Source organism: Anolis sagrei, chromosome 2 (assembly GCF_037176765.1).
Source record: "Anolis sagrei isolate rAnoSag1 chromosome 2, rAnoSag1.mat, whole genome shotgun sequence".
In the NCBI taxonomy this organism is placed as follows: domain Eukaryota; kingdom Metazoa; phylum Chordata; class Lepidosauria; order Squamata; family Dactyloidae; genus Anolis; species Anolis sagrei.
The window spans coordinates 45,830,820-45,849,233 of NC_090022.1; the positions used below are offsets into that span (position 1 = coordinate 45,830,820).

The window sequence follows — 18,414 nt, forward strand, 5'->3', positions numbered from 1 at the left end:
AGGCTCCTTCTTTGGAGGCTTTTAAACAGAGGCTGGATGGCCATCTGTCGGGGGTGTTTTGAATGCGATTTTCCTGCTTCTTGGCAGGGAGTTGGACTGGATGGCCCAGGAGGTCTCTTCCAACTCAAGAATTATAGGATTCTAACTTCTCCATAATTTTAAGCAGAATATACATTTTAAAATTAAATTGAGTTTGATTCCTGCCTGTTCCAATATGACATCCTGACGCTGTTCCTCTTGAGTATGAAGGTATAGGAGAAGTCTATATAGTGGAACTGCTGGGATTTGGTTCCAGGACTTCCCATAGTTCCTAACATCTGTGGATCCTCAAGTCCCATTATACACAATGGTATAGTAAAATGGCACCCCTTAAATAAAATGGTAACATCAAGGTCTACTTTGAAGTTACTATATTTCATTAAGTCTAAGACTTAATTTTTTCCTATATAAACATCTCTAAGAATGAGGCGCGCCTTAGAATTGCAGGGGTGTCTTATGTATTTTTGGTGGTAGTAGTAGTCCTGAAATTAGGGTGCATCTTACAATCGATGGCATCTTACAATGGAAGAAATACGGTACATAGATTGCATTTGTGGGGAAATGTATCACTGTAGTAGAGGTTTCCCTGTTTGTCTTGGCATTTCTTCTGTCACACTCACAAATGGCTGATGTGACCAGTCAGTAAAAATTATTATTCCTCAGAAAGATAAGAATGTTATTCGAGAATATAAGACAGAGGTGTATTTTGAAGCCATGCTTTGTGATTGAGCAGTCATTCAAAAAAAGCAACCTGGGAACGCAGGGAACTTTGTTAAGAAACAGTGTGAGGCAAAAGTGGGCTCCAAATCCCAAAAGTCAAATCACAAATTTAAACCCACAAAATGCTAATTTCAACCAAGGCAAAGTAGTGATACCCACAGAAACATGAAAACAAGACACTCACACACTCCATGTCATCTCCAAAACAAGCAAACTATGCATCCAAATTGTATGGACACAGGCAAAAAACAGACAAAACAAATAGGCAACACACTCATCTCTTACCCTGCCGCCCCCTCTTTTCCCTCAAGTGAGTACAGAACACTGAACTATTTTCTTTAAATACTTTATTTTTAGAATTTTGTGGTCTGAAAAGTGCAACACAGCGATAAACTGCACAACAAAAGAAACAGGAGGACAAAATGTCCTGTTCATCCCAGGCAGCAATTTTGACTGGTCAGTTTGTTTTTGAACAAAGTAATTGCAGTTTGACACCACTTTAACTGCCATGGCTTAATGCTATGGAATCCAGGGAGTTGTAGTATGATGAGGCACCAGCAAGTTTTGGCAGAGAAGGTTATAGATACCTTGTAAAAGTAACAAGATAAATTGCTGCCCTAGACTTCTTGGAGAAAGTTAATCAACAAAATATACCATCCTAATTCAGTTTTTTTTTTCAATTTTAGGATTGGACAATGGATGTAGTTTTATGAACTTCTACAGGTTATACCCAGTTAGACTCTTCCGCCATCAGAATATCTTTGATTAAGGGGAAACACAAACAAAAGAAACAAAACAAGCAACAAAATGAATAGCTACTGGTCACTGCATCTCTTTCAGGATTTAGCACTAATTTATGGGTCACATAAATTAGTGCTAAATCCTATATCATTCTTAGATACCTTCTATTAGCCATGGCTTGATGGTTCAGCGATGAATTGTCTGACAGATGACCTAACAAGCTATAGCTTGTTCTCTTCATTTGTGCTGTTTCTCTTCCGCTCTGTCAACTTATGAGAGAGCAGGATAGGAACAAGTTACAGTTCTGGGTATACATGCAACATTAACCCATGACTTGAATAAACCCAAGTTAACAATATGCTTATTACTGTGACATACAATTGGCTAAGGCCCCCTGAGCTGCTGAACTTGCTGACCGAAAGGTTGGCGGTTCAAATCCAGGGAGTGAGCTCCTGCAGTTAGGTCCAACTTCTGCCAACCTAACAGTTCAAAAACATGCAAATGTAAGTAGATCAATAGGTACTGCTTCTGCAAGAAGGTAATGGCATTCCATGCAGTCATGCTGGCCACATGACCTTGGAGGCGTCTACGGATTGGCTCTTTGGCTTAGAAATGGAGACAAGCACCACCCCCCAGAGTCAGATACAACTAGACTTAATGTCAGGGAAAATCTTTACCTTTACTTTTTACAATTGGCTAGGAAACAATAGTTAGTTTGCAAGGATGGGCCAACATTCAACAAACCACAATTCGGTTTCCTGTTGCACTATTTGTGGCTTGAGAAAAAAACTTCTTTGAAGGCAGCATGCAATTCAACTGATTTGTTAGGAAGGAAATAAACATGCTACTTCAATTACACAATTTTTAAAAACAAGTTCAACATATAATTCAATATGAGATGTTTGCAATGTCTCAGGTTGTGTAACGTTGTTGCTCATTTCCAATTTATGGAAACCATAAGATAAACCTACCATGTTGTGTTTTTTTTTCTGGGGCTCAGAGTATATGACTCACCCAGAGAGGTTTCTATGGCCAAACAGGGAATACAACCCTGCACTCCAGACTCACAGTCCGATGCTCAGACCATCACTTCTTAACATGAACATTAGCATAACAACTGATGGATAATTCAGATGAACTCAAAGCTTTATGTAGTACTGAAATTAGATGGTACAAAACTATAAAAACTTTTTACGTACCTCTGTGACTGATCTTAAGAGTTCCAATAATACATAACAGAAGATGGAATAAAATATGTGATCCATTTTCAGTTCTGGCTTTATGCATCTATAGCAAGCAGGCTGTTCATATTACTGTAATCTGGAGTTCTGTTTTCAGACCTCTTCAAGTGAATTTTTTGGTTATGGCATTAACTGCACTACCTGAGAATAATGGCAGGTCCGCTACATATTTTGGACAACTGCCTTGGTCCCTAATCATTGTCCAGATATTGTCCAAATCATCAGGAGAGCACCTTGATCTGTGAAGGATGTATTGTCACTAGTTCATTAAACTGAGATTTCCCAGGAGATTTTTCCTCACTTTCCCCAACAAGTAGAGGCTCAAAATCTCTGTCTCTCTGTGAGTAAAATATTATTCTGAGAGCCAGTGACTGATTACATTGTAACTCTATCTACTCCTAAAGGAAAAGAACTACTAAAGACAATTGGCCAGTATTAAAAAAATGAAGTGTGTTTTGTTTCAGGAGATTTTCAGTGGTTCCCAACCTTTGGGCCTCCAATGTTTTGAACTTTAGTTCCCACAATTCCTAACAGCTAGTAAGATTGGTGGGATTTCTGGGAGTTGAAGTCCAAAACACCTGGAGGCCCAAAGGTTGGGAACCATTGTGAAAGTCCTGATTGCAGTTGTTGGCCTCAGCTAGAATAAATCAATTGAATAAATTGAATTTACAAATATGTTAGCATTCAACACTTGAATTCAATCTACCTATTCTAGTTGGAAAACAGCAAGGTGATAAAGATTCAGCTCACAGTCTATACACTACATGTCTACTACTCTCCGACATTATCTTATCAGGAATTTCAGATGTTTCTTAAAATGTAGAAATACATCAGCCACTGGGTTGCTGTAAGTTTTTTGGGCTGTATGGCCATGTTCCAAAAGCATTCTCTCCTGATGTTTTGCCTGCATCTATGGCAGGCATCCTCAGAGGTTATGAGGTTTCACAACTTCCGAGGATGCCTGTCATAGATGCAGGCAAAACATCAGGAGAGAATGCTTCTGGAACATGGCCATACAGCCCAAAAAACTTACAGCAACCCAGTGATTCTGGCCATGAAAGACTTCGACAATACATTGTACATAAGCCACATTTGCTGAAGTTACCAGAAATGTTGCCCAGCAGACAGGAATCTGAGCCATCTCAATCCACTACAATCCAGTGCTTCAAGCTTCACTTTCTTTCAACAACCATCATCAGGTAAATGTGCTTAGCATTGCAGCCTTGGTATAAGAAACTCAGATCTGGCAGCAGGTATCAGCTGCTCAAACACATTTTCCTACTTTGTGTCCTTGGCAATTTCTCTCCACATCCTGTCCAGTGTTCCTCCTTGAAGAGAAAATATATTTCCATCCACCTTCTTCAGGTTCCACCAGGGCATTCCAATGCAATCCCACAATTTAATTAAACAATAGATTGCTCAGGAAATTGTTACTCACCAAGGTAAAAGGGGCCTCTGATAAACAGCAAGTGATCCTGAGGCATTTCACAAACAAAGCATATTGCAAAACATTTCCAGAGGTGCATCTCAGAGGCCAAGGCAAAATATATCTCAAGTTACCACTCCCAAAGAAAGCTAACTGCATTTACATCCTACTGAAATTACTGAGTCCAGAAAATCATACCTGAACTCCCCACCAAATTTTAGTGAGACTTCAACTTCCTTCAATTCCGGATTGTATTTCCTGTTTCTCTTCACTTGTGGCCTAATTACAACAATTGTAATTAAAGGAAACCTAGTAATGTCCCCCCCCCCCCCAAGTACTATAAATCTACCTTATGTTTGAAGGGAGTTGTGTCAGAAGGATGCTCCTTGATTTTCAGAAAACAATAATGCTTAGAAACACAATTCTTTTTTATTTCAATACAAATGGATGTGATTTCCAGATATCATAATTAAACATTTCATATACATAAGTACAGTCCAGTGATAGAAAGAAATTTGCTAGCTAACGTACTCAATATTTCTTTTTAATTTTTTCATTTTTGGCAAGATGTCAGTTTTGCCTGAGCTGCACTCTTTTCTTTAAGGCCTTGGTGAGTTTCCTTAGTCCTCCACAGCTGTTGGCTTTGTCACTGTAAGTAGTCAGGCAGAGTATCAGCTGCACAGCGGAATCCCAGGTTTGAGGCAGAACTGTCAGGAGTATTTTGGCTTCGAGCTGCACATCGATACCTATAGCAGTAGGACTGAGAAGGAAAGTTGAACATTAGCACAGGTTCCTATTAAATTTCATTGATTCGGTGAACATGCCATTGTAATTCTCCAATGGATAACAAAGAACATTAGTCAACCAAGGGAGAGATTCTCTAATTTAGCTCATGTGAATAGAAATAGACCAAAAAACGCTGGTTTCTGAGACAAAAAATTCTAATAACACCCCATGGTGATCTACATAATTTGACACTATTCTGTCTAAAGGTAAGAGTCTTCTAGGATAAGAAGGAAAATAGGCCAGACTTCCTAAAAATATATTAAAAATGAAGATTTTTTAATGTGTGGTTTCTCAGGTCCATTTTACCTTACTGAAGCATTGCTGCAGATTATTTCATACGACATTTTCCAACTACTTTGTTGTTGTTCATTCGTTCAGTCGTCTCCGACTCTTCGTGACCTCATGGACCAGCCCACGCCAGAGCTCCCTGTCGGCCGTCACCACCCCCAGCTCCTTCAAGGTCAGTCCAGTCACCTCAAGGATGCCATCCATCCATCTTGCCTTTGGTCGGCCCCTCTTCCTTTTGCCTTCCACTTTCCCCAGCATAATTGTCTTCTCTAGGCATGTCAATATACATTTCAGAACTGGGTTTGCACGGGATGTAAGAGATGTATGTTTGCAAGAGATGTATGTTTCTTTAGGACTGCAAAAGCATGTTAATACAAATTTCAGAACTGGATTTACTCAGCACTTTCCTAATTTTTTTAGAATGCTGACTCTGAAGTAGCCACTGATCCAAAGCCTTTCTATGCTAATGACTTTGATCGTAAGATACTTTTTGCCGCAGACAAAAATCTCTACTATTTTGCTAGGTGTATAGCTAGGAAGATTCCCATCATCATCACTTCTCACAATGTCAGAAAAAGCAACATATCTGGGATAAATCGGGCTAGGTCTATTTTCATATATCTCGTAGCATGTGAAGAAAAAAAATGGAAATCTTTGCTATTCATGGTTCCTATGCCTTTCCACTTCTTTGCTATGAGTCCAACAAGAATTTCATTTTTCTTTTTGATTGACATTCTTTAGTGCCCTCCTCCACATTTCTGCCCTTCTTTTCAAATTTATTCTGACATGACTTGTACCTCCCTAACAGTCATTTCAGCTTCCTTGGGGATGTGTGCTTTATCATGTGAGAACGACGGCTGCGAGAGAATGATATGATCTATGTTGCCATAGAGATTTCCGTGACTTGCAATCCTTCTACAGGTCTACTGTGGCAAACTCTGTGCAAGACGGCTTGGTGGTATCTTTAAAGAACAGAAGAACAGCAAAAGAGACAAGCAGTCCATAGCTGTGCCTGACATCCCCAAGCACAACATGAGTAGTAATCCTGCAATTATAGCACTAGCACCTCTATTCCCAGGACTACCCCACAAAAGGCTTTTGCAAATAAGAAGCCTCTTGTTATATTTAATAAAATTACTAGGGGAATTGAAAGACGCTTTTATTCCAAAACTTTGCAATTGCTTATTATCTCAAGTGATTTAAAAATCTGGGTTGCATTCAATTGTAGCGTTGCACTATGTGGAAAGCTCTCACTTTCCTGTGAGGCAGAACATCAATTTTTCAGAACATCATTTTTTTTCTGTACCTATCCCCTTCACCTCATGATCTCTGAGCCTGTGGGTTGGGAGATCCTCCTGGGCAATATGAGATCGAGTGCTGAAGCTTGCAGAGAGGACTGATTTTAAAAGACTTTATGGATGTGTCGTTGAAGGCTTTCATGGCCAGAACCATTGGGTTGCTGTGAATTTTCCAGCCTGTATGGCCATGTTCCAGAAGCCTTTTCTCCTGACATTTCACCCATATCCTCAGAAGTTGTGACCTCAAAAACTCTGAGGATGCCTGCCATACATGTGGGTGAATCGTCAGGAGTGAATGCTTCTGGAACATGTCCATACAGCCTGGAAAACTTACAGCAACCCAACTTTGTGGATGCTCCATCTACTGTCAACATAAGCAACGAAACTGGATATAACCCACTACCTTGAGATAAAGCTTATGAACTGCGTTATGTATTTATTTTAACATGTTTAATTCCACAGCATAAATCATTTCAATGAAGTGTTGTTGTTGTTTATTCGTTCATTGGCTTCTGACTCTTTGTGACCTCATGGGCCAGCCCACGACAGAGCACCCCCAATTTCTTCAAAGTCAATCCAGTCACTTCAAGAATACCATCCACTCATCTTGCCCTTGGTCTGCCCCTCTTCCTTTTTCCTTCCATTTCTACCAGCATAATTGTCTTCTCCAAGCTTTCCTGTCTTATTATTATGAGGCCAAAGTACTTCATCTTTGCCTCTAATATCCTTCCCTCCAGTGAGCAGTCGGGCTTTATTTCCTGGAGTATGGACCAGTTTGATCTTCTTGTGGTCCAAGGCACTCTCAGAATTTTCCTCCAACATCACAGTTCAAAAGCGTCCATCTTCCTTTGCTGAGCCTTCCTTATGATCCAGCTCTCACATCCATATGTTACTATGAGGAATACCATTGCTTTAACTATGCAGATCTTTGTTGCCAGTGTGATGTCTCTACTCTTCATTATTTTATCGAGATTGGTCATTGCTTTCCTCCCAAGAAGTAAACGTCTTCTGATTTCTTGGCTGCAGTCAATGAAGCAGACTGTGTTTAATCTGATTTTGAGAATGCTTCCAGCTCATACAATAAAACAGAGCCACTGGTTATGTATCCATAAAAACACCAACGGCATCCTGATTATGCATATTACAGACAGTAAGTTCCAGTAGGATTTTACCTTATTAAATGGAATTGGGCATTTTGCCTGAAATGTTTCATTAATGACAATATTCCGGCCCAGAGACACTTTGTAGATCAAATCTGTAATTGGATTTGCTTTACTAGTGTCCATTCTGTTAATTTGTGAAGAAAGATAGTTGCTCCCAAATAAGACAGTTTTCAATTTAGAACACTTCATGATTCGGGCAACACGATATCAAGAAAAGCCAAACACGCTCCCTTATCTCACTGATTAAATGAATACAGTTGGCATTTGCTGGAATACATGGCATCAAGATGATTTTTCCCCATGACATCAATTGGCCATCAGCAGAGACCACTCATTTTCCCTCTGCATTCAATCACTTTAAAGATGGAGCCTGCTACAGTCTTTGAATTAAGAAGGCTTGGAACAGAGAAGTTTTGACACATGTCTAGGAGAGTCTCTATTTAATTGAAAAGATTCTCTGTTTCCTGGAGGGTGAACTACATAGAAGCGGCCTAGCGGTCCGAAAACTGCTGGTGCAGAGATTCAATTAGTGTGATATAACTAGGATGACCTAAAATGACATACCAAAAAGATGACCATCAGCTACAAGACACATGTCACTTTAGGTTTAAACCTTTCTTGGATGTTGCTGCTGCTGAAAGTCAGCTTTCCCTCCTTCCTCTGTCTCTGACCATCTGGAGTCCTATCGATCCTCCTCATCCTATGCCATAATGACTAGAAGTGAACTCACAGTTAGCAGCATGAAGCTGCCACTCTCTTCCTTCTAATTCTTAAGTTGCTATGCCTAAAACAAGAGCAATAAATAAGGGGGAAATAGATAACGCAACCAAAAACCATGCCAGAAAGCAGTGTCTGTTGGGATCATTTCTCCTCCAACTGCAGCCTTGTAGATGTACAGTCGGAAGGCCAGCAACTTCCTCTAGAAACTATGAGTGTATAAGCTGCCTTTTTTTAGCATTACAAGAAAAGGAGAAGGGAATGAGGTCAGGATGGTCTTTGGAGGAAGGAGACTGGTAAAGGTTAGTCGTTATATGGGAAAGAAGTTTAGAGATAGAAAGAATCTTCATAATTCATCTTTCTTTGGATTATAAGATTATAGACCATTGGAATTTTTGTTCTGTTTTCTACTGCTATTTAATATATTGGAACAATGTGGAACAATTATTCTGCAGAGAAATACATTGAGCTTTTGTGCAAAAACCTGAGTTCTTCAGAGAAGATACAGTGAAGACATCTGCCTCAGAACCTCTAAAGATGCCTGCCACTGATGCAGGCGAAACGTCAGGAGAGAATGCTTCTAGAACATGGACATACAGCTCGGAAAACCTACAGCAACCTAAGACATCTGCTGTTGAGTTTTGCTGCTCTGCTACTGAATACACATGCCCAGTGTGGAATATATCTCGCCACATCAAAACAGTGGACGTGGCTCTTAATGAGACATGCCACATTATCACAGGATGTCTACACCCTACACCAGTGGAGAAATTATACTGTATAGCAGGCATTGCACCACCTAATATCCGTCAGGAAGTAGCAGCCAGCAATGAAAGGACCAAGACATTGACATCTCTGGCCCATCCTCTGTTCGAATATCAGCCAACATGCCAACACCTTAAATCAAGAAACAGCTTCCTAAGATCTTGAGTACACAGACCAGGCGACTTGGAAAGCACTGAACAGGCTGTACTCTGGCACCATGAGATGCAGAGCCAATTTTAAGAAATGGGGCTATAAAGTGGAGTCCACAACAGGTGAGTGTGGAGAAGAGCAAACCACAGAGCACCTACTACAATGAAGTCTGAGCCCTGTCACAGGCATAGTGGAGGACCTCCTTATAGCAATACCAGAGGCACTTGAAGTGGCCAGGTTCTGGTCAAAGGAAATTTAGCATAATGCCAAGTTTTAACTTTGTTCATGGTGTTTAAATACATTATAACTGTATTCTCAATTTACTTGGCACGATAAATAAAATAAATTAATATTGAGAGAAAATGAGTTTCCTACACAGAAAACCTGCCTTCTGCACATGAAACATTTTTTTTCCATATGTGCAAAAAACCTATGTGTTTTTCTCTGTGGAATGATTTCTCTGCAACACTTCAGGGTACTCAAATACAAGGATAATACTGCAGGGGAATATTCATTTCCTTCCACAGTGGGGAGTAATTTTTGTACTGACATGCATGTAAGAAATAACTAAGGATTTACTTTCCTATTCAAATTATTTCTGAACTAACCCAAGTAGAAACCTGGAATGTTTTTAGCTGAAGGTAGTTTAACCTGTATTTATACTTTAGAGAAAAACAGAAGTTGGTGAAATTCTGTTTTACTTCTACATTCAAGTCCCGAAGTCACAGACAAGTTTTATTATCCTTTAAAAGAAAGCCTATTTTGTCTTCAGTAGACTCTAAATTGGGCCATATTACTCATCTCTAAAGGAAACTGTTATTCTGTTTTTAATTGACTCAATCTACTAATTAATGTGTGACATTGATTTCACCTGAAAATAAAACAGTGTACAACATGTGATCTTGGTATAGACAATGTGTGCTTCTTCTGGAGGATAAGAATCTAATGCATTATAAAGGAAAATGTTGAAAGTGTAAAACAAAGAGAACCTCTGAACCACACAGAAGGAAAAATGCACAATAAGATTAATTTTTAATTAAAATAAATAAAATTGGATGCATTGTTTTGCCTTGCACAAGAGATCTTTTGTAAAAGCTCTGCTATGCATAACACTGGGAATTAGGAAAATGGCAGGAGGGAAATATTCATTTCCTATTACAAATACTCTTCAAGAATTATTGGTTACTAAAAACGTAGATTGCACTCATTTATATATTCAGGTGATTAACTCCTCTCTAATTTTATACGAGTTCTACAAATTCCTGGAAAATTTTACATTAATATAAGGGCAATATAAGTGCAAAGTCAAGACAGTAAAGCAGTTTGCACTTATATTGCACTTATATTAATGTAAAATTTTCCAGGAATTTGTAGAACTCATTTACTATTATAAATACTCTTCGAGAATTATTGGTTATCTACCAAGCTTGTTCACATATAAAAAGGAAGTAAGGTTCATCTGGTATTACTTGTTTTTGAGAAACCCATGTTAACCATCCTGGACACAGCATATTATTTGAGAACATAGAAATGCTGGACCACTCTAACAGCCACCATGTCAGGCTACACAGACAAGCCACTGAAATCCATAAGCATGTGAACAATTTCAACAGAAAGAAAGAAATCATAAAAAGGAACAAAATCTGGCTACCAGTATTAAAAAACTCTAAAATTATAACAGTAAATAAAAAACAAAACTCAAACACAGGGAAACTCCAGCCAGGAAACAATCAGGAACACCTGGTCACCTCTCAACAAGGAAATTTCCCAGGCAGTAACAAGCCACATCTAAAAACGGTCAGGCCATCAAATGCTAACCAAGGTGGTCAATTCCTGGTGTTGATGTCAGGCTGATTAGGTGGTAAGAACACTTCAAAACAAAGTATTTTTTTTCAACATGGGTTTAGATAAAACTTATTTTCATCTTAGATTACACTGCTTTCTTCAAAAATAAGGAGTTCAAAGAAGACCATGAATTAAAAAGAAGACTCAATATTAAAACATCAACACTATGTGTGGAAATGAAAGGCTCCAAAAATAAGTAGTCCAAAGACTATGGGCAGATGTAATCTCTTGAAATGTAATCTCTACTATAATTTCAGAATCACAATCATGTTGGCTGTAGGCCTATTAGTGGAAGGTAGAAAAAACTGGAAAATGACAAGAATGACTTCTCTGGCACCCTTAATTACTCCCGGTTGAAAGCCCCAAAGTTTTAGTTGGCCACCTACTTAGCTCTTCTTATATTCCCCACTCTGCTTGGCTTTGTAGTGCTGATCATGTATGTGTAACCGCTATTAAAACATATACACCCATTTGTAAAGGAAGTTAAGGCACATGAGATCATGAGGAGAAGTCCTTCTTTCAGTTCCACCACCACTGCAAGCACAGATGTTGGAGGTGAGAGAATGGATCTTCTTGGTAGTTGCCCCTAATCTCTGGAACTTTCTTTTCAGACAGGTCAGAATGGCCCCCTGCTTGTTGTTCTTCCATTGATAAGCTAAGATATTTTTTTATTTAGACTGGCTTTTAAAATATAAAATGGACAACGCTGTGCTGTAGTGTTTTTAATTGAACAGTTTTAGCGCTTTCTATATATTTGTTTTTATTTTTTATTGATGAATTGAATTATTTAAGTATATAAATGGTTTAATTCTATTTTAATGTTTACTTTTTATGTGTTTTTAATGTATTGAACCTATTCTCATTTCCTTCAACATACTAGTTGATTCTAGAGCAGTCTTCTAGACAAGAAGGTCTTTATTACATTTACGTCATACAATGGATGGAATCCTGTTAGTGGCATTGCACCTGTTGCTGGTGTTACACCTCCTTTGCACAATGACCCCATGTGCCCTATCTTTCTTAGCTCCTTTATGACCATTTAGTGACTGGGAGAACTTGAGGGGTTAAGAGGAAAGTGGTGGTATGTTCTTGAAGAACACTGCATCTACCTGGACTTCTTGGAGGTTCTTCATAGGTGTGAGAGGACATTTTCTTTGTCTACTTGACTGCAGAAGCACAGCCACTACCTGGCCTCCCCCACAGCCTGCTTTAGCCACTAAATCACCATAAAGGCCTTGGAAACAGAGAGGTAGGCTGCACTTACAGGGAGAAGGTATTGAAGTGGAATTATGCTTGCCAAAGCTTTGATAGACTCTTGTCCAATAACTTGCAAATAAAAAGCATCCAAAAATGGCACTTATACAAATTTTAATTAATATGATAACACATAGTTAACTCAATAACATTTGTAAAAATCCTCCAAAACCTAAAAAAAGAAAGCACACTTAAAGCAGAGTAATAGAAAACATTTATCTATGAAGAGTAAAAAACTGATTTGATCTAGCATCTAAAAACTGGAAGAAAACAGTCACCAACACCAACATTTTAAAAACTTTCCAAGAGTGACAGTGTGTCAATCTCAGTAGCATCCTCAGAAGATTTATTTCACAGTAGTATTAAAACCAAGCATCTGATTTGAGCAGATGGTGAGGAAAGGTAATGTTTCTCCCATTTTCTATTTGTGTGCAAAGTGTGCTGGGGTGCATTGGACCAAGTCCAAATCATAGTTTGTGTCCACATGTCTACACTGGGGAAACCTTTTTTCCCCTCTTGGTCATATTTGTTTCCATATAATGTTTCTCTGAAAACAACCTTACTGGCGTTTTCCCTCCTTCTCCATCTGGGTGGCACCAAAAGTACATTCTGCCAAACTAAATATAGATTCAATTGCACTTGCAGAGGTCCTAATAGCTTTTCTCTTACTTAGGTCTTTTGAAAACTTCTGATCTTGTCTCATGTTCTCGCAATTGTGTGGGCTGGCCACTGGAGTAAAAGGGAGATTGTCAAGCTCTTCACACTTTAGGTATGTCTTACTGGGACAGCTAAATTGTCATCAAGCTAAAATTAGTAGACAACCAATACTTTATCTCCGTTAATACAAAAGGGAATGTGAATTAACAGTTCATTGTTTCATCATCACTTCAACCTATCCATCCCTAGAGCACTTTTGAAGTCATTGCCTTCATTTTTATGCCATGCAGTATAATGTTATTTATCAGTTATCACATACTCAGATAAGAATCTGTGTGTACTAACATCAGAGTGGCAATATCTTCAAAAAAAAAATATGGAAATCTCTTAGCCTTACCTTATGGCACATATAGGATCCACCTTTCTTTACTCGATCAGTCCCTGTTGGAGGTCCTTTCTGCAGATAGAAGGATACCAATTATAGTTACCTTTACAAACCTAGCAGCTGAATACCAATCATGTAAGCATTAGAGACAGGAAAGTGAGGGAGTTGTGATAAATAAACACTGAAAAGAATAGAAGACAGTCCAGTGGCACAATTGCTCAGTACAGTTTGCAATTGCTTTTTTCTTCCATCAAAGCTGCAAGCAACATGTTATTTTAATGTCTCCAGATAAAGTTGTAATATACTGCTAAAAGCACAGTGACAAGAGTGGGATTGTGATGACAGACAAGGAAGACAAGGAAGGAACCAATTTACTTCATGGAAAGAAATGCAAAATCTATGTTTATTCAAGACAGTGTGATAGGTCTGATGATTAATAAAATCCAACATAATTGTGGATTTGTTGGTAGGTCAGACCCTCATAATGTACACAGATACCAGAGTACCACTTAGTAGTTTGACCGCATATAGAACTCACATCTTTGGTACTTGAAGGCTGTTCATAACATACAGAGATATACACATCCAGAAATTAGGCAATCAAAACAAAAAACAGCTTGGAGAAAACTTGGAATAGAATTTTGTATGGTAGGGCTATGAGCCTAGTTCTGGAACTGAAAACAATTTCAATCCCTAAACTGAGAGGCACTTGGGGGCCCTTAGGTTTTACATGTAGTCCATCCCTTTCTATGACCTCCAGTTTTGAATTTTGGGATTCTAGGTCTCATATAACCTTAAACACTACCCATCCTGCTAAAATAGAGAGAGGATAATATGGTTAAACACTAATGGACCAGAGTATAAACTCTTTCATAAAAACATTGGGGATAGGGAACATAAATGCTTTCAGATTTGGTTTTTATTTTAATTATTTGGCTAGATTATCTGGCTAGATTGTTTAAATTTTGTTAGTATGGATGTATTGCATTGAATGTTTGCCTTTTATGTTTGGAATCCACCCTGAGTCCCTTCTGATAGGGCAGAATATAAATAAAGTTTTTTATTATTATAGTAATAATGGTGACGATGAAAACAATAACAAATTCGTTATATGGACATTTTAAACTGCATTTTGTTAGTGTTAATTTACATGTGGCGCTTCAACCAAAAACGTGAGACAATCAGGGAATTCTGTGCATACTATGAGATTCCAACTTTTTTCTATGATCTTTAAGAACTCAAGTTACATTTGATGCACAGAATTGCAGCATACACATGACTGGGTATGTGGGTAGGTAAGTGGATAGGTAGGCCTTATAGTTCTGAGTCAGAAGTGGGCAAATTTGGCGTTTAGGTGGTTTCATTTACCTATCACAGCCAATGATGAAGGACACTGGAAACTGTAGTTCACAATTGCTCACTCCTGTTTAAGTAGTTGCATATAATATTGCCAAAGGCATAAATGTGATCTGCTAACTACCAATGGACGAGACAAAAGTACACTTTCAAAGCTGTCTATAGTTCTCAAACTCTGTGGAAACTTTCTAATATACTGTTTGGCACTTGTATCACTTTATACATCATAAAAAGCTACACACAAAATATGGAAAGTTACATTAGCAACTTATCTCAATAAAATTCCCTATAGTAAAATTATAGAAAGCCTCAAACCCAAAGAAGTATGATTAAAAATCTGAGAAACATCATCAAAATGAAAATTAAATGTGTCCTATCTGGAAGAAAAGTAACTGGCAAAAAGTAGTTTCATCTCTGATTTGCAAAAGGCGTCTCTCTCTCCCTTGCACCCATGTGACTCTGTGCGTTCTGAATGTGCAAAGATTATAAAGGGGATAACTTCTGCTTCTAAAGCACAGATACAATTAGCAGGTTCTTTGGATTAAGTCCCCAGCTTCATTAATTATGCAAAGAGGAAGATAAGGGGAGTGCAGAGCATTCTAGCAGCAAAGTATGAATTAAAGTGAGCATTGCACATTCTGAAGCAGGATTAATATACAGCAATTCATTACTGGAGCATTTGAGCTGTAACCTCTTCAGGCCACAAACTGCATTACTCAACATTATCCCCTTAATGGAATAGTACAAACATTGTTTTATTACAGTGGAGGGAATTCAGCTGTAAGTGGATCCAGTGGTATTTGGGGAGGGGGGGGGGTATAAACATAGCAAAAAATTAATCCTGTCTCCAGACTGTTTCTCATTTTCCCATTCTGTATAGCTGGAATATTATATATGGAAATGGAAAGGTGGGATCTGGAGGCCTAAGTATGTGTTTCCTTGTCGTGGAGTGGAACCATGCAGGGTGCAGAATGGGTGGCTATAAACCTATATTTGAGAAAGGAGGAAGGTGTTGGTCACTTTTTTTTGTCGTGTCAGGAGCATCGCTTCTGATGTGAGAGAATTGGCCGTCTGGTGTTGGTCATAATACACAGTGAAAGCACTTTGATATCAACATGGCAAAAAACCCCACCATATTTGTGCTGATTGGCTACAACTGTTTCTTTCTTTCCTGGAAACCTGTCAGGTACCAGTGGTCAATGACTCAAGAGAGAAGGACTGGTCCCAGGAACATTGGTTTGAGAAGCAGGAACCCTGCAGCTCTGTCTATGATACTACAGGCAAATCTTTCCTTCTTACTCCTATTATCAATCTCACACTCGTGTGGGTTGCATTTCAATTCTAAAACAAGAATGTTGTATGATAAGATCCTATTTTCTCTGAATGCAAAAAACATAGGTAACCTCACACCAAGGGAGTCTTAAATTTAAGTACTTTTTGAGTTTAAAGTACAGGAAGGATTGTGACTTTGGATTTCATCAGTTACTGAATTATATCATGTAATCACATACGAACGTAATCATACGTAAGCCATATAAAAATGAAAGTTGGGTCAAAGAAACTCTCCCATAACATTCCAGAATTAGTTTGAATCACTATTCATTAATATGGCTGGTTATTTCTTTTTAATTCCTGCCTTTTAAATAATTTATAAGGCAACATATAAGAAGGAATGTTCCATTGTACATATATTACATATATGTATAAAGTATTTCTCTTTTGGAACCTTCATTGTAACTGGGATCCCTGTCATAATGTCCTCTTTCAGAAGGTGAGTCAAAGGGCCACAGAGCTTGGGAAAGAAACAAATCCTATATAGCAGTGGTTCTCAACCTGTGGGTCCCCAGATTTTTGGCCTTCAACTCCCAGAAATCGTAACAGCTGGTTAACTGGCTGGTATTTCTGGGAGTTGTAGGCCAAAACACCTGAGCACCCACAGGTTGAGAATCACTGCTATACAGCATTACAGTCCTGCCTTCACATTTACAGGCTTAACTTTGGTTAATTTGATTATTCACAGGTTTGATTTATATGTTTTCTCTAGAAATGACTAGGTACTTCAGCATCACCCTGTGGCCAATTTCCACCAGAAGATGATTATGGAGTTGCCCTGGAGGGCCAAGAGCAGTGGTGTCAAACATGTGGCCCTCCGGGTGTTTTGGACTGAAGCCCCCAGAATTCCTGGCCATTGGACAAACTGGCAAAGGCTTCTGGGAGTTTGAAACATTTGAAGGGCCACAAGTTTGACACCTCTGACCTAGATTGTCCTGGAGAAAGCATTTCTCCAGGCATTTCTCAATCCTCCAGTGTAATTCTATGATCAATGCTCGGCAGAAGCTAATCATGGAGTCATGCTGGAAAACTTAAGAGATTTCTAAAGAAGTATTTTCTTTTTCTTTTTTTTTAAAAAAAGCATGCTTATTTTGTCCTTCCTCTCTTGTGAGGGTCCTGTGCTCCTAATCCTTGACAAAGGTACAGAGCCTTTAGTACTCTCAAACTGGTTTTCTCTTCTTAAATGATATTTCTACTTTTTAAAAAAAACATATTCTTCTTTTCTTTCACCTCCTCAATTTGTGGACTCATAGCCTTGCAAAAAAAGGGGGAGGGGGAACACTTTCTGATCTGAGCATCAACTATACAAAGTATTCTCTTTTAAAAAGCAATGATCTGTTGGCTGCCCCTGGGCTTTGAGGGTGATGTCCTTTTGAACAGAAGGAAATACTTTCTTTTCTAACAGGCTTTTGGGAACATGTCTGTAATTGCTTTAATATTGTTCTTTTAGTTCTTTTTGATCTAGCTGATAATTCAATTTTAAATCCCCTACATGGGAGGAAAGTGGGATATAAATAAAACGAGTGAAGGAATGTTCAAAGGTAACAGTAGAATTATCCAACAGAACCTTAATTCAACAACTATGGCCCAGTCATAAAATGAACAGCCTAGGAAACTACTGTCAGGATCTTTATCTTCCAACGCAACAAAAAATTCTTATCAATGCTGTGGGTACTTCTTACACAAGGTTCTTCTAAATCAGCGACTTGTTGGAGGGGTATTATTGTTGATACACTTTCAACTTTTAACTTTTGCAAAAGCCCTCATTTTTGCCCTCATTCTAGAGCAAGTAATTACACCAATAATTTGGTAGTAGAGAAATGTCTGGTGTTGAGTGTTATGCATATTATTTGTTAACTATTTTCCAATGTCATGGAATTTAACAGAAATTGATCTTTTGTGTTTCAACAGTATTGGAAAGACAACACATCCAGCGGATAACAAAATATTTAACAATGCTTGCAACATCTGAAAAAGCAATGTATTGATATAACTTACAAATGAATTTACATCCAGGTATTTAATCTGTTTTTTACTGAAAAGTATAAGTTACTGTATCTCTTTTTATCATCTTATTCCTTACTACTATAATGTTTGACCATCATGATATGCAACTATGAGCCTTATAATGTAATTTTATTTTCATAACCAAAAAAAAAAAAATCAAATTTCAACAAATGATAAATTTGTGTGTGCATTCATATTGCACCTCCAAACACCAAATCATAAATACAAGCAAACTAAATTATCC

At 38.3% G+C, this 18,414-nt stretch overlaps 1 protein-coding gene across 1 annotated transcript in view; it reads right to left on the bottom strand.

The window, feature by feature from the left end:
• Positions 1 to 1,089: 1,089 nt before the first annotated feature.
• Positions 1,090 to 18,414, bottom strand: part of SUMF1 (sulfatase modifying factor 1) — an 85,650-nt gene continuing 68,325 nt past the window's right edge. Inside the window, exons 8-9 of the mRNA XM_060766307.2 lie at positions 13,488 to 13,547; positions 1,090 to 4,927 (exon numbers count right to left, since the gene is read on the bottom strand). Of these exons, the coding sequence (XP_060622290.2) occupies positions 4,814 to 4,927; positions 13,488 to 13,547 (174 nt within the window). The 3' untranslated portion in view covers positions 1,090 to 4,813. The remainder of the gene's footprint in view (positions 4,928 to 13,487; positions 13,548 to 18,414) is intronic.